This window comes from Simochromis diagramma, unplaced genomic scaffold, assembly GCF_900408965.1.
Source record: "Simochromis diagramma unplaced genomic scaffold, fSimDia1.1 OVJJ01000216.1, whole genome shotgun sequence".
NCBI lineage: Eukaryota > Metazoa > Chordata > Actinopteri > Cichliformes > Cichlidae > Simochromis > Simochromis diagramma.
The window spans coordinates 10,425,205-10,448,341 of record NW_024386883.1 but is presented as its reverse complement, the minus strand read 5'-3'; the positions used below and the strand labels follow the sequence as shown (position 1 = coordinate 10,448,341).

The following is a 23,137-nucleotide window of genomic DNA, read 5'->3' as shown; positions in this document are numbered from 1 at the left end:
TGGAGTCCTAACTTCATGCATGCAGTCTAAATGTTCTTACAGGGGTTATACTTTGGTATACAGCACAGCTGTTGAAGTTGAAGGAGACGCCGCCGCTGTCAGAGAGCACGCCGAGCATCAACCCGGACATGAAGTCCTGTTTTACCGCCTCGACGCTGTATATCAACCGACTCGTTCTACCCAAGGAACTACATTTCCTACATTTCCATGTCGGCAGCGCGAGCGCTGTTCAGAAACGAGGTGGGGCTATTTTGAATCAACAAGTTGCCCAGCCAGACAGGCGAGCAGCAATTCCATCGTGTCTTCGTAGCAGCAGGTGGTCACCGCGCGCCCAGCACTTAACCACAGCCTGTTAATTGGATTACGCCAAGTTTTCACGTCAGAGCCCCACGGGCTGAAATGGACGGAATAGATTAACTTTTTCTTCTTTTTTTGTGAACCAGCCCAGTTCTCTTTTTCCTCTCTCAAGGACGCTGAAAGTGACGCTGTAAATTGGTAGATAAGACTTTCTTTTTAGCGGACTGCACGTTTCTGCGTGCCTAGTGCTCGCGTGCTCAAGACTGTTGACAGTTTTTATTTATTTTTTTTAAATATATTTTTTTCTTTTTAAAGTTGAAGTTAGTACATTGTTAATAATGGCGTTCGGTAGATTCAGTAAACTATTTCGTCTACCCACCATGGATATGAAAAAGAAAGCCAAACAGTACGAGCACGTCAACCGGGACGTCAATCCCAACGACATTTGGGAAATTATTGGCGAGCTGGGCGACGGTGCTTTTGGAAAGGTCTACAAGGTAAGTGTGTTCTCAAAAGACACGAGGCACCTGTTGTCTGACAATGCTGTGGAACACCAAGAACCCCATTTGTCCTCAAATGAAGTAGTCCTCTCGAAATGTTGATAAGTTGCCTGTTTGTGCTTATGAAAACTTCCTTGAATATCAAAAAGTTACTTAAGTTTACTCTGACAAAATGTAGTAAACGTCCTAATATACACTTTATACCAGTTTCATTTCAAATGGGTGTTTCTGTGTATTTTTTCCCCCACCTGTCACACACTTTAAAGCCTTGCATCCTTTGGGTGTGGACTAGTTCCATTCACCTGTGGGTGCTGAACCATCCCAGCATTGCTGTAATATGACAGATATCTGAACTATGTTGCTGGTCAAGAGTTCTTATGTTAAACAGACCCATGCAGTCATTACATTGTTAACTTTGGCTGTCGTGTGAAAGTTTTGCTAAATATTTAGAATCAGCATGGGTGACTACTACTTCTGTGTGGCTCCTCGATGCACCTCTCTTCTTTTCTCTCTCAGGTCTGACCTCTCAGAACTTGTGTGAATGCAGTTGAAATTATGTATGCCATGTGGAGGATTTAGAAAAATGCCATGATGTGACTCCACTGTTGAGTCAGCCTGCAGGGACAGTGAAAGCACCTTAGCACCACCAGCAGCAGCAGCACCACCACCATCAGCACTTTGACTCAGTGGAGATATTTAATCTGGCTCTGTAAGACATTCACTGCCCTCTGCAACGCGGGGCACAGGCCTTCTGTGTCTACACAGCCCAGTGGAGCACAGTGAAGGTCTTTGACACATCAGGGGCCTCAGTGGAAGAAGTGATGCTTTAAGCAGAATTCTGCACTGAACAGAGAGCGCAGTCTTTTCAGAGGACCCCACCTTGTTTAGACTTTTCTTTTTTTTGTTTTTACTGGAAACTTTACATACATGTGGGGAAATGGGTGTGAAGAGCACCATAATGCTCACTATTCCAGCAAAGCTATTGCCACGGATGCAATTTAATGAAAAGAAAATGGTAACATGGCGATCAAGTTATAGCTAGAAGTGAAGTTGCATAATTTATCTTAACAGTGAAGCATACTATGAAAACGCACAGTGCTTTGAGTTTTCTTCCTGAGATGCTAAGGCAGGGACCCGGTACAAGGTTCTTTAAATCTGAAGAAACCTTTAATAAGCTGCTGTTTATTACTCAGGTTTTAAGGATTACTCAGGTTTCTCAGTGCAGAAGTACACAGAGTCCACTTCAGCTCCAAAGTGTTTAAAGCTAAAGCCAAATGAAAGTGGCTGGTACATCTAGTGTGATTAAGTGCTACTTAGACAACTGGCAAGCTTACAACATGTAATGTCCCTTCCACACTATATTTGCCTGGGTTCCTGTTTCTCCTCCTTCAGTTGGTTGGAGGAGGACAGCTCCACACCTGCAGCTGTCAGATGGAGTGGAGGGAGGCAGAGCAAGAGCAGACGATGGCCAAGAGAGGAAACTGTGGGACTGCATCAGGAGACGGCTTCCTCTCGCAGCTCCCAAACCTCAGAATAATTGGCCCATCTGTGGGAGGGAAAGGCCTTGTGTGGTGAATTGTACATGCTTTCAGATGTTAGAAGTATTTGATAGAGCAGGCGTGAGGGAAGGAGGCTCTGTGTCCTGTCACTTGTGAGATCATCTACTTGTCAAACTGTTTGGGGGAGGGCAGGAGTCACAAAAAAGATGGCTGTTGATGTGCAATGGGCAGCAGGAGAAGAAAGTATAAATTTCATGTGTTGGACACCGCTGCTTGTAGAGCTTTTTTTTTTTTTTTTTTTTTTTGTTTCGGTCTTTGAGATTGAGGACAGATTTGTGTAATTGTGCAGTTTTGCTAGAGAGTACCGAGTGCTCCACACAGGCTGATTCTCCAAAGGTTAATGTCACCAGCAGGAGAATAACAACTCCCAGGCTTAAGGGTAGTGCTAAGGACAAATCAATCTACGTGTGTGCGTGGCTGTAACCCAGGAACAGTGTGAAAGAAGGATCTCATAAAATGCAATGTACTCCCCCAGTTATCGAATATATTCTTCCCTGTAGGTGAAACTGTACTTTTCCATTATTGAAAGGCTGCTAGGAAAAAAAATATGACTGTCTATAAAACTTAAGCCTGTGTTTCTAACTTTTTTATTGCTGGAGATTGAGGGTCAAAATATTGTGCAAATATCTGTCATCCAAGTGCTATAAGTACAAGCGTGCACTTGTGTTGGTTGATACTTTGATGCATAAATTACCTAAATGCAGAATATTCATTTTGTTAATGAGTCTGAGTATCACAGGACGCTACAGATACAAACATGTACTCAAACATGCTGTTGTTTACACCTTCTGGTGCTCTGTTAATGAGGTTAAAGTATCACTGTCCAGCAGCAGTTAAATGGGATTATAGAGCAGCTAAATGGAAAGCCGATGTTTCTAACACTGCATTTATCACTCGAGGGCCAAACATATCTTTAACCTTAGAGCACATTTTACTTGTCAGTAAGTTAGTTTTGACCACAAAAAATCTGTGTGCAATCAGTGCTACGTTTAGATTCAAATTGCAGTTAAATTTTATTAGCACTAGTTAAATGCTAAATTGCATTTTGATGCTTGTTATCAGTCGTTTACTTGCTGGTTTGTTTCGCAATGTAATGCACACACCCACAAACACCCACAACACTGTGACACCTCTGTCTCCCTGTAGGCTTTTTTTTTTTTTTTTTTTTTTTTTTTTTAAACCATCACTGGCTAATCAAGTCTCATATTCCACTTCCTGCAGATCCAGTGTGTCATAGGATGATGTCTTTGCTCTGTCTCTCTGTGCGTGTTTGCACTTGTTGGAAGGAGTCTTGCGCTTGTGTATGAAGGTGTTGTGGCTGCAAGTGAGGCATGAAACAATTGAGTTGTATAGCCCTTCTCACTAATTAATGAGCCACGTGCCACTGAGCACACTAGCCTGCTGCTGCTAGTGAAATGTTTCCATAGACACACACAGGCTTTAAGGTTACGCGCTGTCAAATTCCCTTTGTGGGATGAAAAGCGCAGTGAATCTTGTCCCTGTTGGTCTGACAGTGTGTTCAGCCTGGATGTTGTGTAGTAGAAAGTGTGTAGGTGGCCTCAACTATGGCAAAAACGAAACGAGTACGGTAGTCGGCCAAGTGTTTAGGCCACAGTACTTAATGTAACGGATCTGATCATCTTTGAAACTTTTAAAAAACTCTATTTATGCACATTAGGTTGGAGAAATGTGGTCATACACCGGGCCAAAATGTTGTGGGAAATCCTGGACTGGTTAAAGGCATAAAACAAGACATTTCTCTTCTATGTAGTTTTTTTTTGTAAGACTTTCAGAAAATCACTTAAAATATGATTACCATCTACTGTGAAGTCAAAGAGAAACTCACATGGTGAGTAGGAGGGGGCAAAGGTTGCAACTTCCTTTTTGTGAAGGAAAGCCGCAAGGTTCATATGAAATGCTCACAGTTATCAAGAATGGCTCCAAGACGAATGTTTAAAAAGACTTCAGTGGCATTGTCGTCACTGCTCCCGAGAGCAGGGTTTCCCTGGGTCTAATCTCAGGGAGCAGCTGGGCCCACGGTGACTGATAAGAGCCCAGCTGGTTGGGTGTGGGCTCAGAATGGTTGGAGTCCCTGTTATCCTCATGATGACATTGTCATCGGCATTTACAAAAGCCGTGATCTGTGTTTCTAGTTGTAGGTCTGAGGTTAATGATCTACATGATAATTTCTGATATGTGTGAGTTCATACTCGGACAGCATTAGCAATCGAGAAAATGAAAGATTTAGAATTTTCAGTTATATCAGATTTTCTACATTTGTGTCACTTGTACACTTTTTCTGATTAATCTGGTAATCATGCAGTACTTGCCCGAGCTTGGTTTTGTGGTGTGCTTTAAATTCTTCTAGTCTGCACTCAGGAAGTTTGACTCCTTTGTCATGAAAGTCAAGGTTTGAAGGCCGGTGTATCACTGATTAAAGAATTAAGTGTTACAGGTTTTCTTCCAAGGCTGTCTGTGGTATTGTATGTTATAACTTCCTGCCTCCCTGACCTGCTTTGTTTTTGTGACTTTGGGGTTGAATTTGGGGCATGTTGCAATGTTGATCACAACTTTCACATCCTGAAAAGGCTCATTGCTTCATTGTTAGGCAGTTTTTGTACAAATTTGTTCCAGTCAGGTATCCTTTGCCCAGTAGTCCCAGTAGTAGTCTAAATTCATACATTTGTGCTGTCTTTACAGTCAGTGCTTTTGATAGAGGAGGAAGAGTCATGCTCTGGCGTTGAAAGAAGAAAATATGTCAAACAATCTTTGTTCTTCACTGATGCGTTTCGCTGTAAGAGCTTCTGGTATTTCACAATAGAGCCATAGCTACATTCATGTCTTTAATCTGTTTTTTTAAGGTAGGGGTTAGCCATAATGATTGGGTTTGCAGAGCCATTCACATGTCTAGGTGAAAGGTAAGCACTGGCTACGCAGCCTTGAAACATTTTAGTCACTTTTCTTCTTCTCTGCTGTAAAAATAAGTAAACTTATTTTACTTACTTTACTTTCTTCTTGAGATTAGACCCAGAGAAGCCCTGCTCTTAGGAGCAGTGACAACCCCACTGAAGGCTTTTTATCATTCATCTTTACTGTCTTGGAACTTAAAAAACCTAATAAACAGTAGCAGTGGCAAATTAGTAATTTCCTTTCCTGTTAAAAATATGTCATGTGAGAGTTATAGGTATGCTTCCTTGTGCCTTTTTTTTTTTTTTTTTTTTTTTTTTTTTTTTTTTTTTTTTGGAAGAACATTTTTACTATGTCACATGAATGCATCATATCCAGTAAATAAAAGATGACTACATTAGTTTTCATACTTTACTGGGTAACATACTTCCACATAAACCATTTATACTGTTGACCTTTACGCCCAATCAGTATTTTCTATTTTTTTTTTTTTTATCACAAAAAACACAATCCATTACTCCGTAGTGGTTTGTCAGTTTGGCCTAAAGTGTAGGGAGCTTGGGGATGGGGGGCTCCAAGATAGTGGCTTGGGCCCTTCACAAAAGCTGCGAAAAACAACCTTTACCAAGAAGATAGGAGAGCTGGTGACTTGACTGGGTGGATGAATCCAGGCAAATGCACTATTCAGTCACTTCTACTTCCTATAAGGTCTAATTGCTGTACGCAAACAATAGCAAAAGGTGACTCAGGCGAGCTTTAATTATTTTGATCAGCTCATTTCTTTCCCACCTTTAAGCGAGTGTCAAGCCCACTTTAGAAGCATTTGCTTTCTGATTCATACTGGAAATGTGAAGGTGGCAGAGGCAATAAAAAGGAAAGTGAGTCAAAGGCATCCCCAGCAGTAATGACACCTTTGATTTTGACACTGTTGCCTGACTAACCAGAAATACTCAAATGTTCCACTTGGCACTTGAGACGGCCATCACAGAACAAGAGATAAATAAGTCAACATCCTACATGTAGCTGTTTAACATGTGCTGCTTGTGCCATACTTTGCATCTCAATAAGAGGTGTGAGTTATATATGTGAGCTAAGAACCACATTCTTGCTCGCAGACATGTGGGAAGGGCCTGTAGGGGCGAGGCGGTTCACAGGTTTATAAAGGGACAAAGGTCTACCGTGCACACATTCTCCTGAAGGGAGCTGTATCTGTTTAATGCCTGTTCAGCCTGTAGGTGAGTGACCCCAGAGAAAGTTCTCTGTGTAATCAGTCACATAAGGTCACCTCGTCCCTTGACATGTCACTTAATTAGTTTTTTTTTTTATGTTCTTAACAATAACAAAGATACATTTTAAAAATGAGGAAAACGTTAATCTAAGTTTATTTTTAAGGTTGAGATTAGGGTTTTAGCTGCTGTATTATCCAGGCATGTGCTTTTGAATCAAAACATCCACATTAATCATTAATACTTTAGTCAACACAGGATATTTAACATTATTGCTTCCAGTCCTGATTAACTTTGAAAAGACTGCCACACAAACACAGGAGACTGGAAGTGTGTGCTTTTGTATGTTTATGTTTACTTAGTCTATCAGTACCTACAGTATGTGTGGAGGTGGACACACAGGACAGTAACATCTGTCCTTGCCCCTTTTTAATTCTTTTGTCTAGCAGGAGCTTCAGAAAGTAGTATGGGGAAACTAAGTCAGGCAGGTTTGGCAGACACATTTTATATTTACAGCTTTGCGTACAAAGTGAGGAGGATGGACTGGGTTTATTGCACATGTGTTACATTAAGTAGACTGAAAACCATATGAGAGACTTAAATCACCTTCAGAAAGATGGGTACAGAGGCACTCTGATAGTAGGCTAGTGGATGATTGATTAAAAAAAACATAAAGAAAATGAAAAGATGCAGAAGAAATGTTTTCTTTTCACAGTCTCTGAGATATTATTGATCTAAAGGTTGCCAGAAACTATTTTGATAGGGAAATAATAATTTTTCCAATCTGAATGCTAAGAATTTGATAGCAACAGGCTCACAAATGGTAACTCTGTTGCACTCTTTGGAGTTATGCAATGTTGGAGTAAATGAAATATTTTTTGGCAACTCTTTGGTTTTTAATAGACCAAATTAATCTGCAGATTAAATAATGGCAGTATTTAATTGCCCAACAGCTCAAATTATAAGTCTGTGGTCCAGGTTAATAACTCGGCATTCTGTAGTCTGTTAGTTGATGTGTGGTTTAATCAGATATTTTCAGAATTTACAAAATTCAAAGTGAACAAATGCTTAGGCCGTCTGTTGAAATGCCACAAGAGCAAATGGTAAAACGGACAGAGAGCTTTGAACCATGAGGACAGACAAGAAACAAGTTCTTTAGGTAGAAACCATGGAAACCAGACCAAAACAAAGCCTAAGACATTTGTTCTCCTCTGGAGTAGAGTCAGAGGAAGTAAAGAGTCATCGGGTTTGAAACAGTGTTGTCTCGTGGGATGGCAACGGCTACAGTATCAAGTTGACTATATTTCTTCTCCTTAAGGGGTTGTGGGTGTGCCGTCGTTATGTAATAAATTAGATATTTATGTTTTCAATAAAGCGTGATATTTTTCCCTATTCAACTTTAACATCTGGTGCCCGAGTATGCTTTTTTAAAAAGTAGAGGAACTTTAATTATGTCATGAGTGAGCATGTTAAGAATGCTGTAGGTGGCCCCTGGGCCAGCTGATATCAGTGTGTGTGTCATCTGCTCTATAACAGATGAGTTGTGTAGGAGTTGCAAGTTGGAAAACTGTTACAAGTTAGAAAATGTTGTCATATTTGTTGCATAAAGTGCAAAAAAAGGGTACAATCCTTCTTATATGGGATGATGTGGTGGAAAACATTTTCAATTTTTTAGTTGGGTGCAATAAGCACATTACCATTTATACACCAAAACGTGCACATATGACTGCGTACACTTGTGCACTGATGTGATGCTAGTTTCCAGAAATTCAGCTTGTCCTTTGAGATTTGATGTTTGTTCCTTTTAGTGGAATGTATACAGATGGTAAGGTGCATATATAAACACGTTTGTGTTTATATACCATGCTTGAGGATCCTCATTGACGTAATGCATTCCTCACTCCACACAAAAAGGACCACATAACTGCAGGACACTCACTTCTCTCAGTCTGCCCATTGAGTCTACCCCCAACCAGCTGAAGCCCAGAGGCACATTCCTCTGCCTTGCTCCCACTGAGATGTAAAGGGGTGTGTATGTGTGCATGAGAGACAGGCCTTTCTGAGTAGAGTCTGTCTGATGTATGATTTTTTTTTTTTTTTTTTTTTAATTAAACGATTGATATGGATATTTGACTTAAAAATTAAATGTTTCAATGTATTGGTCAATATTTGTATTCTTTTTCTTTCAAACACATAAAAACTCCATCGACTCCCCTAATATTTGTCATGTTTAGCTATTTGCTCACTCGGTTATGCTTTGCCCGACTGTTCTTGTCTACCCTGTTGTCGTGTTTGCGATATTGTTGTGTGTTGGGATATTCCAAACACATATTCCATTTGTGTTGCCAACAGGGAAGTTGCAAATATCTGAAAAAAGAAAAAAAAGGAAATATTGGAATTTTAAATATCCCAACATGGGTAATAGTTGGACTAGATGGATTAAAAAAATGCTCAAGGAGTGTGTAAGTTTAACCTTTCTCTGAATCATTTTACTTTACACTCTACTAGTAACTAGAACTCCAATAAACCTTCTGGAATTCAAGTTACCTTTTACTTAACAAGGAAGGCAGGTCTGACAAGGAAGAATTGTACTAAATGAGAACAAAATATCTTGTTTCGAATTTCTTAAGTGTCTGGAGAGTTTCATTTTGTACAAGGAAGTTAAGAATTAAAAAAAAAAAAAAATCTGTTGTACTAAAAATAAGGTTACCCACACAGTGTTGACTGTGTGTGTCAGATGTGTTTTCCACAGACATGTAGTTGGAATTGTTAGCTTGTCAAAACATGCATTTCTTTGGAAATCTGACCCCAGATAGTGACTTTGTTGAAGCTGATACAGCGCTATTGCAGAGAGCTGTAATGTTAGCAAAGCAGTTGCAAGAGTTTGGTGTCTGTGTTTACTGTTGAGACTTGTTAACAGACTGATTGTTTGATGGCAAGAGATCGCATCCTGTTGAGTCACACTTTAGGTTAATCTGCTGGGGAAATTTTAACTTCTCCGGAGCTCTGTTAGGTAAACGCGCATAGTCCAAGGAGTACTGCGATGAGGATGTGTCGCTGTGAACCTCATGTGTTTGTTCAGATGTTTTCCCACAGCCTCTGTAAACCATGAAGGATTCAGATACCAGACTTAATATAGTCTGTTTCTGCAGGCCACTGGGTGGATGTAGACCACAACAGGGTCCAGATTTCACCAGGATAGGCAGTTGTTTCTTTTTCTTTGTTTTTTCCTTATTTAGTCATAAAATGAAACACTTGTGCTCATTATATGCACATGCATTGACCATATTAATCAGACAACATTCATGATTGTGATGAAACCATCACTTCCTAGATATTAGATTTTTACAGCAAAGAAATTGAATTGATATTTTTTTAGGGCAGGTTTAAATGAGGTGTAGCAGATGACCCCGCCTTTAGCTATTTGTTGTTGACTTCACTTTAAGTCTTCATTTGTCTCCAGTTGAGCACTAACAATGATTGGAGTGAATATTTACTTCTGACTGTAGAAACACATTGAAAAAAGCCTGCCTCATACACGAGAGAGCGTCATGTGTTTGATGCTGTTTGAGTCACTCTACCGTTTGAATGTTTTGTTGCTTTATTTTCTTCTCTTTACCACTCAGCGATGAGGAATTCTTTGTCTATGCGTGTGATGGGTTTGGCTAAAGTGGCATTTTCTTCTTTTCAGTTCCTCTGACTCCTCAGTTGCTCAGGGGAGGGTGTGGAGCTTCCTTTCCAGTTTTGCCTGTGAATGTTAGTCAGCATTTTAATTGCTGTCGTGTGGATCTTGGAGTGTCTTCTTCCGTTTGGCTACAGCATGGACAATAAAGTCCAGCACAGATTGTGATCAAAGTTATCTCTTTTGAACAAACTAAGACTTGAGACTCTTGGTGCCAGATAAACTATGCAGGGCACGTTACCATGATTCCCCAGTGCATTGATGGGAGTGGAAAGTTACGTACTAATTTATAAATGCAGCTAGTTCATTTAAAAAGATTATTAATGCAGTCTACCAAGAGCAGAGCAAATTAGTTTTGCCAAAAATGAGCAGACCTGACAAGGTAGTGAGTAAGATAATATAGTGTATGCTCAGGTTTTACACATGTGTTTCTCTCTGGAAACTGTAATTCAAATAAAAGAGAGGCAACTGGAGAAGGAGAATCAATATGTTTTTGATATAAGAAGCTCTACTGTTAGAATTCGCTGTTGAGCATCTCATCTTATCTCTGCATAAAACTGACAACTCAGGTGGAGTCCAGCATTTATCCAAAGGAGGGTTATAAAAATGGTAAATGGCCTGTATTTGTATAGCGCTTTTCTAGTCCCCAAGGACCCCAAAGCGCTTTACACAACCAGTCATCCACCCATTCACACACACATTCACACACTGGTGATGGCAAGCTACATTGTAGCCACAGCCACCCTGGGCCCCAATGACAGAGGCGAGGCTGCCGGACACTGGCGCCACCGGGCCCTCTGACCACCACCAGTAGGCAACGGGTGAAGTGTCTTGCCCAAGGACACAACTACTGAGACCGTCCAAGCCAAACCTTATTTATCATTAGATGTTCCTGTGCTGTGTGCCTAATCTCAGGCATTGTTCTGTCTCTAGAAACTCAGAGTGAGAACTCATTGAGGGACTCATTTAAGGAAGGAGCTAATGCTTTAGCACCGAGCTCCGAGCTTTGAGCCATCCATCTTTGTCAATTATGAGCTCATTTTGATAATTTCACCGCCTGATATTCCAAATAAATTACCACTCTTACAGGAAACTATCACAGTCACATGAGGCTCAAAATGAGACGCGCCCCTAGCACATTTTACTGTAAATTGCACGTTGCAAAATTCACATTTGTATGATTTTAAGTACTGTGGAAAATTTACAGAATCATCTACCAACACATTTTGTATTAATTATGGCTAGCTGGAAAACTACCTCTGACTACGCCATGACACTGCATCTCTTTAGTTAATCACCAACTGTAGATTTTCAAAGAAAAAGGGGGCCTTTGAACTGTAAATGTGGCCCTTAATCTTAACATTGGTCATACTGTGTATTTATTTATTTTTCCCTGTTATATGGGCCATGAAAAATTAAATGTTGGCAATAACCTCCCGCACTGTTGATGTTTTCTGTATAACTAAATGATAAAAATTGGTCTCTCTGGAGACCTGAAACACTTAAATTCACAGGGTTGGTTACTTTTGCTTTGAAAGTCTTTGAGCACAAAAACGGGAGTAAACTGAATTTAAAAAAATGTCTGCCATTACTCATGCATGTTTCATTTAACATTGATCTGTTTTCCTTTCACAGGCCAGAAACAAGGAGACAGGAGTTCTGGCTGCTGCCAAAGTGATTGAGACCAAATCTGAGGAAGAGTTGGAAGATTACATAGTCGAGATTGACATCTTGGCTAAATGTGACCACCGCTACATTGTCAAGCTGCTTGATGCTTTCTATTATGAGAATAAACTCTGGGTAGGTAATGCTGAAATCTGAATGAGCAAATCAGACAAACCACAGACTTGCTGCCCTCTGGCTCTTTGTTTTATTTTTCTTTGGCTGAACATTGTCAAAGAGGTTAACCACAAACACTGACACACTATCTTTACACATTTTAACATGATCTGGATGGCGAAAAACAAAACAAAGCAATTAAATAAATTAGACCTTTTTCAATGATTTTAGGCTGAAATTAGATTGGTGCATAATGCACTAAAGGAACTTCAGTCGTCTTCCTCTCAAAACCACTCATAACCAGGACCCAAAAAAGCCATGACACACAAACCTCAACAGTCAGTGAAGAGGGTCAAAACAAATATTTTCACTGTGCATGTTGAATGGCTGGTGGGATGTTCCGTTTCACTCTGTGACAACTGTTTTTATTGCAACAGTTTTATCTTGAGTACATTTCTCTTCCGTATGCAAGATTTGTTGTAAAAATAGTGATAAGAAGAGTCTATTGCCTAAATAGGAATGACAGAAGAACCCCTGGCTGACATAATGCATCAGAAATGACCCTGATGATACTACAAGAATGAGGATTAATCTCAGCTATGTTTCCCCTGCTCTTGAATCATTCCTTCTTCTCACACATACACTGGGTCAAGTGTAAACTTTTCAACTCCCTCTGTAATCTCCCACTCTATCTGGCCAAGACAAATGGTGACCTCACGTCGGGGCATGATTTTAAATATTTGAAGAATTACAAGGCAGTGTTAAAGCTAAAGATAAAGATTATTGCGGTTACTAGAAGTGCAAAATGTAGATGTTTAGTTTGGCATGTTTGTGACTCTTCTGTTAGTTATCAGTTAATTATTAAGCATTAGAATTGTAAGCCTTAAATCAAGCATGACAGAACTCGTAAGCTATTAAAATTCAAGTTAACTGCTGATCAGTCAAAACTTTACCAGCGGTGTAACGCAACAAAGCCAAACTTATGTTTTAATAAAGAATTAATGTACTAAAAATTGCTAATTCACAATGTAATTATGCTTTATTGCATACATGCATTAAATCAACAATGAATTTAGTAGTTGACCTAAATAAAATGTGGAGGGGGTTGAACATTGCCCATGAGTCAAAGCTGGACCCTGTGCAACTGTTAGGTTAGCTTGATAAGTTAAATGTACAAACCTCTCTGCCTGTTGCTTTCAGACCACATGTTTCCTGTGTTTTGTGGCTTCAGAGTAACGGGCCTTGTTTGTCATGTGAATTCTGAGCTGTCTCCAGTAACTAATGTTTTTCTCTGTCTAACACATAATTACACTCAGTGTCTTAAAAGTATTGGAAATGTTTTTAAAATGTATGTGAAGTATCTGTGTTAAAGATTGTCACTGAAGTGACAACTGGTTGTCTGTAATTAGTCTTTACAAGAGCACAATCTGGAAAAGTTTCTACACCTCATTGCTGTAAGCACAACAATTAGCCCAGTAGTTACTGGTGGTCAGGCCCTGGTTACCTCCAATTGGGTGGACTGGGCAGTGTAAGTCAGTGCATTCCAGTGACGACCCACCCGCTCTGCTTTCTACCACAAAGAGAGAAGACAGTGAGAGGCTGTTTGTTCCAATCTGGTCTGGAGGTTAGCAAGGCAGTCTGGCCCACAGCGTGAGAAAAACGGGGCCTTTAACGTGGAGATGGGACTGCTGATGTCAGCACTGAGAAGAACAAACAGGGAGAGGCAAAGAAAGACGCAGGAGAAGAGAGGATTTAAACAGATAGCTAAGAGAATATTTCATATCATTTAGCATGTAAAAGTACATTATCCCCTTAGTATTACTCATAGTTAGCTATGCAAATTTTCTTTTTTTCTTTTTTTCCCCCTAATGAGCGCTCTGTCTAAACGGTCTAATACTACAAAAATCTGTGTTACTTAAGGCATGTGCAACTTGGCGCTGTCAAATGTGTCAGTGGTCAGAAACTCATGAGGTAGGCTTAAAGTGGGTAATGGGTCAAGTCTTTTTTTTTTTTTTTTTGTGTGTGTGGACCGGGTGCAGCCTAAATGCCACTACACTCAAGTTTTGCCCATTAAGACAGGCTTATGGCTAGGTTGAGGGAATCAAGATCACCCACAGTCTGTAGGCCTGGATTATATTGAATTCATAATATTATATATAATCTTAAATAGGTCATTGAACAGTACCTAGTCCTAGATACAGTGAGAAATTGTAAGTGCATTACTCTAGTCAAGTGCTGTACTGTTTGACAAAGAAAGAAGACTTTCTAAGGGTTTTTTTTTTGTTTTTTTTTTTTTTTTTTTTTTTTTTTTTACACCACCTTGCCTGCGTTTTTGAAGGTTTAGTTATCCTTGATTGTATAACATTTTTTTGCTGGCAAATAGCCTTTTACTTTCCTTTGCCGTCTGTTAAATTGAGGTAAGAAATCACTGTGAAGGTACAGAGTGGCGAACTGGAGGAACACTGCAGTGTCAGCTAAGCCTGCTCCATTTATTTTAAAGCTTTTAGGGGTTTGTAGACTTTATCAAGTTGCGTCCAGCTGTACTCGGAAGAAAAAGACACTCATAAATTGTCCTAATGTTTTTTTTTAAGACACATGAAGATAAAAAAAATCACCCCTTTAGAGTAAAATGTGAGATATATCTCTAAACAGGGGATGAAATACACTGGCTTATTGTTTAGTTATTTATTTATTTTTTTTAAGTCTCACTCTGACTCAGATACACAGGGACACTGAGTGCATGTGTGTGTTCAGCCCACAGTGGTTATGAATATCATGCAGCTTGACCAGTTGGAGCGCATTCTTTACCCACAGCATCACACGTCATCCCAGATTCTTTCACGCAGCGAGTAGAAATCTTTGCTGCAGACACACTGATGACTACACAAACCAGTTGCCTCTGTCACAGCAGAGTAATGTACAGCTGTTTAGTTTGGCCAGCGCTTTGTGCTACCACTAAAGTGCAGTTCGTTTAACTTGGAGAGTGGTTTTTAAACAGAAGTGAAAAAAAAATGGGCAGTGGTGAGCAGGAACAGGGATGTGGTTTGTAATAAAAGGTGTGATTAACCACCCTCTGTAGTGTTGAGAATATGTAGAATAAACAAAATATTTTTAGAGTGTGTATATATACTGATAATATTGATGGGAAGAAACTTCACATCAGTTGGTACACATTTTAAAATAATACATTCTGTTCTTAACTTTAGCAGATCATAATGGTGGAAGGATGCAAATCAACAGGAAATGTTAATTTTTGAAGTGTGTGCGAAACTTTTTTTCTTAATAATCTTCTTACTTGAAGAATAAAATGCTAAACCTGACCTATGTTAGATTTCTGTTTCTTCTTTGATGATCAAATAGTGGAATCTTAAAACAGGTTTTTAGCTACTGTAAAACAACTTAAACACGTGGTAAAACTTCGATCTAGTTCAAAGATATAAAAGCTGGAAACATGCGTCATACACAGGCCAGACAGTCTTTCAGCTGTTTATTTTAAAAAACTAAAAATCTGATATGAAACTAACTTTTAAACAGACTAAGCAAAATGGAAGATCGCTGATGACACATGGCAGAGCCCAAACTAATGAAGTTTGTCAGCGTGACAGAAGAGCATTGTTCCACCTGGTGTTCAATGCCAAGAATGGCAGTCCTCATATTCTGATTCTTTGCAAAGTATGTGCGCCTTCACGTGACCGCGTGTACACAGAGGTATGCATAGTTTCATACCGTCAGATGTGCAATGGTGTGGTTTCACCTTTTGGTATTTGTCATTCATTGTGCGGGTTTGTCTGGGCTGAAACTCCACGCCTTGTTCAGCGCCTGGCTGATGCTTTGACAGTGTTGTCATAGCAAGAAAGACTGATGATTGTAAAAAAAAAAAAAAAAAAAAATGAGATCACACAGCAGGTATGCTTCGTAGTACAAAGAGTTCAATTTTGGATTCAAAACATAATTATAAATGAAGTATGTGCTGTGAAAGAAGTTCAATCTTACTATTGTTTTCTAATAGGTGTGTTTGAGGACATGGCTAATAAGACTCCATTTAGGAAACGTCTTCAGTTTTTACCTCCTCCATCTGCCTTTGCTTTTACTTTACTGCTGAACTGATGTGTGTTTGGCAGTTTTTCTCTACAGGGAGTGATGACATCATTTAACAGGAAGGACACACTTCTGATATAAATTTAGATTTTCTGCTTTTATGTCCCACTGAAAATCCTTCATCTTAAAGTATATTGATGTCTCTGCTATCACAGACACATTAAAAGCTTCATCAACAGCTAAGTTCAAACTCATGAAACACAGACTTTCACTGACTGTTTTTCAGCTGTCAGTTTTATTACTTATAATTCCTGGGTTAAGTTTAACACCAGTTTCTCTTTCCTCCCCCCCCCCCAGATCATGATTGAGTTCTGCCCTGGAGGCGCTGTGGATGCCGCCATGCTAGGTAGGCCATTCTGTCTCTGTATTTTCATTTAAAAATCTTTTTCCTTTACAACAACAGTTGGTTTCCAAACCTCAGAGAGTGTTTTTATTTTTTTGTCTTTTTTTTTTTTAAGTCAAAATTAGTTCTTAGCTTTCATAACCGTATATGTATTTAAAAATCTCAAATTTATCAGGCAGAAAATCCTGAAAAACAGCATCATACTACAACTTTATTAATTTGACCTTGAAGCCTTGAAACAGTCAGACATAGTGGAGTCCTCCTGTGTGGGAAATCCCCCTGGTGTTTTCACTGGGTAATCCACATCCTTGTAACTGCCTGCACCCCATCTGCAGCTAACCAAACACAGACAGAGATGAAACGAAGTCTACAGGGCAGGATTATCTTGGATGTGTGAAGGTTTTTCTAATCTGGGATTACTTATCGGGTAATACTATCTGATCTGCTATGGTGGGTTTAGTGTTTTTTTTCTCATGGAGCTCACACGGTAGCTCTGTACTCTTTATTTTGCCATGATTGTATGAATTACAAGGATGCAGTGTTCCGTCTCTGTTGCTCTAACCTCTCCTCCTCTCCTGCCCATATCAGAGTTGGATCGGGGGCTGACAGAGCCACAGATTCAGGTAGTTTGTCGCCAGATGTTGGAGGCGCTAGACTACCTCCATGGATTGAAGATCATCCACAGAGACCTGAAGGCTGGTAACATCCTCCTAATGCTGGATGGTGACATCAAACTGGGTAAGTGTTTAGTTTTAGATGTTGTGATGTTCAGGTTTTTCATTTCTAGCAGAGTGTAATGCATTGATCCTTTTTTTTTTTTTTTTTTTTTTTTAATTATAGAGGCATCAAGGTGGACAAAATGATGTTTTGCTTTTGCAACCACATTTGTATGAACAGTCAGAAAACTGCAGTACTGTTTTGAAAACTCAGATTTTATTTGATATTCAGGCAGAAAATATAGTACAGACTAATATAAAGTATTGGTTGCTTTTCTTATTTGACTCAAGAGCAGTTTTTTAACTCTTAAAAAACATTTGTGAATTGCAACTGTTGCATTTTACTGCTAAATTAATTATTGTGGAACTAATTCCCAGATTAATGTATCATTCACATTGCTCATTGAAGGTTATTTCTGGGGTCTTGGCTAATCTTTAGGTTCATTGTTTCTTTGACATAAATGCATGCCACACATAACATGCACAGTAAGAGGTCCTGCACTCCTCCTTTGCTGCTGTCAGAGAATTGCAAGTGCTGTGTTGGAAAACTGTGATCTGAGAACATTGCATATTTTTATTCATTTATTGGCTTTTTGAAGCGTTCCTCACATTCTTCAAATTTTATGGCTGGACGACAAAAGTTGGATCCACACTCTAGTTTGTTTTAGATTGAAGTGTGGTGTTCTAGTGTAGTGCTTTGTCTAAGTGCCAGGTAAGCAAGTGCTGAATTGTCTAAATGATTGCATAACATTTAGGATCCTCAGATATGAAACTTTAGATAACTGTTTGTGGCGTGATGTTTTACCTTCTTTACTCTGATTGGCTCTCTGATAATTTTTACTGAGCTAAGACAAAAAAAAAAATTCATATGACACATTTTTGTCAAAAACTGTGCTCATTAAGCTGCATGCCAAGAATCTTTCCTGCTTACATTCTTCTCCAGCTCCACCACAGTTGCCTATAATCATTGGGAGTTGCCTCTGTAAACCCATTATGTCATGACATGGACTCATTTACAGTCTTCAAACTTATCTAAATACATGTTAATTCAAACAAGACAGCAATTAAACTATCTTTGAGGTCAGCTAAAATGTCTGATTTTCATGCAGCACTCATGCAGTTCTTTTTTTTTTTTGGAGTAAAAAAAGTCTTTATTGACTTTTATGAACTTATTTACAGCAGTTGTGACCAGTGCCAAGAATTGTTGATGATGGCAAAAAAAATTGCTCGTAATTCCTGTTGCTGTATCCAGGTAACGATAAAAACAAAAGCAAATGAATATTGGATCAGAGGTATCATGCCTTCCTGCTATCGTCATGAAGGGAACATTATTTTTAGCCTATACGATTTGCCAATCCGGTTATGCCATGTTGTTGTATCCATCGTCTGTCCGTCAATTCACAAGAATCGCTACAACTCCCTACAGTACTGGTCAGAATTTAAAGAGACTTGCTACAGTGATGACCTTCACACAGATTTTTCTCAAACACAACGTCACATTTGTCGTTCTCAGTGGATTTCAATTCAGTTTTTGATGATGATGATAACCTGTGAACAGTGAGGGCTTGTGAGTCAGTGATTACATCTGTCTCCCATCACAATCTTGTAATTTTATTCTCATCAGGAAATCCTTGAGACGTGTCTTTAAAATAGGCTTAGATCCAGGGATCAACTGATTAGAATTTGACGTTTAAAGGTCAATGTGATCTCATGTAACAATTATTTGGGTCATAATAAATTCTAAAGTCAATGGTCTACTTCATTTTGCTATCAAAATGTTATGCAAAGAAAACATTGTTCAGCACTGTAATGGAAGATGAGCATATTACATATTTTGTCGAATACTGAACTAGTGATGTTAATCTTGGACCCTAATGTAGTAGACATGCGGCAGCGGGAACAAAGGAAAAACTCAGAAATTGGCTTCAAGAGGCAACAAGCAGCATCTGACACTAAGACCCTCGAATTTGATGAGTATAAACTCTGACTAATGGGCATAATTGAAGTGGTAAAAGATAAAAGCATAGAGGTTGCCACTAACATTACTTCTGTTCTCCTGCTAAAACCTGCTATTGTGCACTAGTTCTTGGAAGTGTAGAACATAATGAGAGCCCTGTTGTAGGTAATGAACAACTATATAATCTGTTTTGTGTTGTTTTTACCGAAACAATAGTGTTAACTCTTATTCAATGTAAAATAAAAGGACTGCTTAATTTCAGTGTCTCTGAGATGTAGAAATCCTTGCTGCAAAAGCTCAGACTGTTTCAAGTGATGCATTTGACAGTGAAGCCAAAGATTTTGAATTGTAGTCTACAAAACCAAAAGTCATTTAAGAACCCATAATAGAACATGCCAGTTTGTAATTGAAGATGTGACCCTGCTGCCTTGTGTGCAAAAACTAAGTGCTACTGCCAAGCACTTCTCTAACCCCGGCATGGTACACATGATATTCCTTCTGACAGGCGGGAGGAAAAAACTAAAGTGAAAACAAGACCCCTGTAATCTGGAAATCTGGCAACCTTTTTAAGGAAACTGGACTGCTATAAATTTACTGTTTCTGGATTTGTAACTCCAAAGATCACACAGTCAGGATGGCTTTACAAGCTAAAAAGTATTTGTCTACCTCATGGGTGTGGTTTTGAAAAAAAAAAAAAAAAAGCCGGAAGTTTTTGAATTGGTTTCATTCCTTCCTTTTGTGAAATGCCAGTGAACATCTTTCCTCCATCACGTGACTTTTCTTTTCGTTTTTCTTTTTTTCATGCAGCTGACTTTGGTGTGTCTGCAAAAAATACCAAAACGTTGCAAAGAAGAGATTCTTTCATTGGAACACCATACTGGTAAGTTTAGTTTCAGTCAGCAACACTGGGGGCGGGGGGTTGGCTTAGTACGCTACATTCAATGCCTTCAATGACTATATAAATTACACTCTACTTTTTCTAAATCCCATATTATCATATAACAATCCTGCTCCCTGATTTGCAACATTATCTGTAAATCTATTACTGTTATGCAAAACAACTATATTAAATGTTTACTTTAATATAATTCATATACATAGCACTTGTGAAGACATCTATGAACTTTAAAATTGGTGGGTCAACCCTTTTTGACTGCTCACAGCACTTAATACCTGAGAGAAAATGATACTGTGCATACAGTCAGTATTCATTACAGTCCTTCATTCTTGTCAAATAGTGCTCCTCCAAATTGAAATGATTCCCAGTGAACCTTGTTCCATTGAGCCTTCCTTTATACCAATATGACAGTTAAACATTTACTAGAACAGGTTATCATTCATCCCCACCATCCCAGCTCAATTAAATCATAACTGTGCACAGTCCTGATCAGATCAGGGGAAAAAAAACTTAATCTAAAATGCTACTTTTTTGACTACACTCAAAATTTGTATCTTATTTATATTACATTTATGTATGTGTTATTACTTAATTACATCTTGATGGTTATTTTAGATTCTTTAGTTGTTGTTTTTTTTTTATTATTATTATTATTTTAACCCATGGGGAGCTGCATGTTTTTAGTCAACAGAGTATTTATGTGCTGAACCATGTGATGCGTTTGTGGAGGAGTTTGCATGCCACAATCTTTAATGTTTAACCTTATTTATCTGTCTCAGGATGGCTCCAGAGGTGGTCATGTGTGAGACAATGAAGGATGCACCATATGACTACAAGGCCGACATCTGGTCTTTGGGAATCACTCTGATCGAGCTTGCGCAGATTGAACCCCCACACCACGAGCTCAATCCCATGAGGGTGCTATTAAAGATCGCAAAGTCTGAGCCTCCTAGCCTGGAGCAGCCAAAGAAATGGTGAGAATCTGAATTCAGCTGTTGCACATTTGGCCTGCAACTGTCTAGCATAATATGTACAGGCTGCGAAGAGGAATTTGTTAACCAGAAAGTGGGGAGTTTGAAACCTGCCTCCATGATTCATAAGCTACATGATAGAAAATGGCAAGTGGAGTCAACGGGGACTTTTATTTCCCTGTCTAGATTTCAACAAGTCATTTAATTTCAATCACTTCCAAGTACTTTGCACACTTGGTATACTGTAATCTGCTCTAGACAGTCATGCATCAAATTGCCCTTCCCTTTTTCCACCTGCCAACCATTCTCCAGCAGAGGCTGCACTTAAATGAGTGCCAAACTATAATTTTTTCCTACCTTTTTCTTTAATGAGATTAAATTCGCTGTAGCAGTGAATTTATTACTGTGAAAGTGAAGTTATCAGGTAGAGGGAGATTTAGAAAGGGCCACTGATTCATTGTTCCTGCTGAGACTTTTTTTTTTTTTTTTTTTTTTTTTTTTTTTTTTTGCACAACAAAGCTGCGTACAAAGATGGTCTAAAATGGTTGGAAATGTTACTTAAAATTATTTTTTTGTTTTAACTGTTTCTTCACTTCTTCACTTCACTTCTTCTTTTCTCTTTTATTTACTCAAGGTCACAGGCATTTAATGACTTCCTGCGGAAATGTTTGGATAAAAACCCAGAGACTCGCCCAACTGCAGCTCAAATGTTGGAGGTAGGCTTGATGCTGTGTGTAACTGAGTAGCAGTGAATATTATACAGTGCTGCACTTTGACATACAATGGAACATCATACTCTGTCTTTGTCTTGTACTGACACACACACACACACACACACACACACACACACACACACACACACACACACACACACACACACAGAGATCAGTTTAATCTTCTATTTTAAGACCTGAATACAGTGATCTGTGCCAGGTTGGTGTTCCATGGCGGGCACAGGCATGCAGGTGAAAATGAAACGCTTTATAAGAAATTGATAGTGTAAAAGTGAAAAATTATTAGGTAGAAAATGTGCAGTAGCCAAAATGTAATGGTAAAGGATCCTGAATAAAGACACTATCATAAAATATCCTTGAAGGTTTAGATGGGAAGGACAAAAGAAATAAGAAACTTTGGCCTCTTCGCTAATGCCCCCACCCTACCCTCAAAAAAAATATTACCCTACAAAAATGTTTTCGACATTATTCATCTCAGAAACAGAATTCAGATTCTGACCATATTTTGTATTCGTCAGCAAGCTTATTTGATGCCTTTATAGACTTCACTATACATATGATCCTGGGCAGACATGGTTCTAAGCAGCTGTTTGACTGATTGTTAATGGCATCATCATATGGTAATTCTAAGTTGTGGCAATGAAATGCAAATATCTAAAGACGAGCTTCAATCAGACTCTAGATTTCAGAGCCAGTAGAATGAGCAAAGCCATGAGCAGGGTGTGGATTACAGAACAAGAGCAATGTCTATTAAAATTCAGAGCCACAGTTTCCTGTCTGCATCCCATAGCTGAGGAGCTGCCAGCTATTTACATTCCTGCTCTCAGCCAATGGTGTGCGAGGATTAACTTGAGTTTGCCACCTTTGGCCAATTAGAGCGAGGCAAAGATGAAAACCCTAGTCAGGCCTGCAGGGAATTCTCCATGTGTTCTCTAGTGGGGAGGGAAAGAGACAGGCGCGGCCCAGTTTTTGGTGCTGTGCTGCAAGTTTTAGATGTTTATCATGTCCGCTGCCTCCTAACAGCTGTAGGCACTTGTGGGCGTGGTCAGATTGAGGCTTTGTGATGGATGTTGCATCATGTCACTTTGCCGGGAGTTACCGTCAGTTTATGTTACAGGCTTTAGGGTGAAGTGAGCAGATGTGGAAAAATACAGGTGAATAAAAAAGTCAGAAAAAATATCCCTGGTGCTGGATAGATAAGGGATATAAAAATAAAGCTTTGCAAAGTCTTTGTCACTAAGCTTTTCACAGGAAACAAGAATTGGTTATAAACATCTTTTTAACCTCTTCCCTTTTTTTGCCATAATTACTCTGCGTCTGTCCCACATATGCGGCTGTAAGGAATGTATACAAAAAAACATGACACAGTATCAGTCACTGTGGGTGTGTGGCTGGCCGGGAGACCATCTGGATGACTAGTATTATATTGAATCCAGCGTCTCCTCCCATAGTTTCTCATGTGCAGGGTTT

The 23,137-nt window shown here is 39.2% G+C and overlaps 1 protein-coding gene across 1 annotated transcript in view; it reads left to right on the top strand.

The window, feature by feature from the left end:
• The first annotated feature begins 247 nt into the window (after positions 1-247).
• The window catches only part of stk10 (serine/threonine kinase 10), a 39,530-nt gene continuing 16,640 nt past the window's right edge, over positions 248-23,137 (top strand). Inside the window, exons 1-7 of the mRNA XM_040032211.1 lie at positions 248-794; positions 11,807-11,971; positions 16,346-16,394; positions 16,980-17,129; positions 19,872-19,944; positions 20,742-20,936; positions 21,568-21,649. Of these exons, the coding sequence (XP_039888145.1) occupies positions 636-794; positions 11,807-11,971; positions 16,346-16,394; positions 16,980-17,129; positions 19,872-19,944; positions 20,742-20,936; positions 21,568-21,649 (873 nt within the window). The 5' untranslated portion in view covers positions 248-635. The remainder of the gene's footprint in view (positions 795-11,806; positions 11,972-16,345; positions 16,395-16,979; positions 17,130-19,871; positions 19,945-20,741; positions 20,937-21,567; positions 21,650-23,137) is intronic.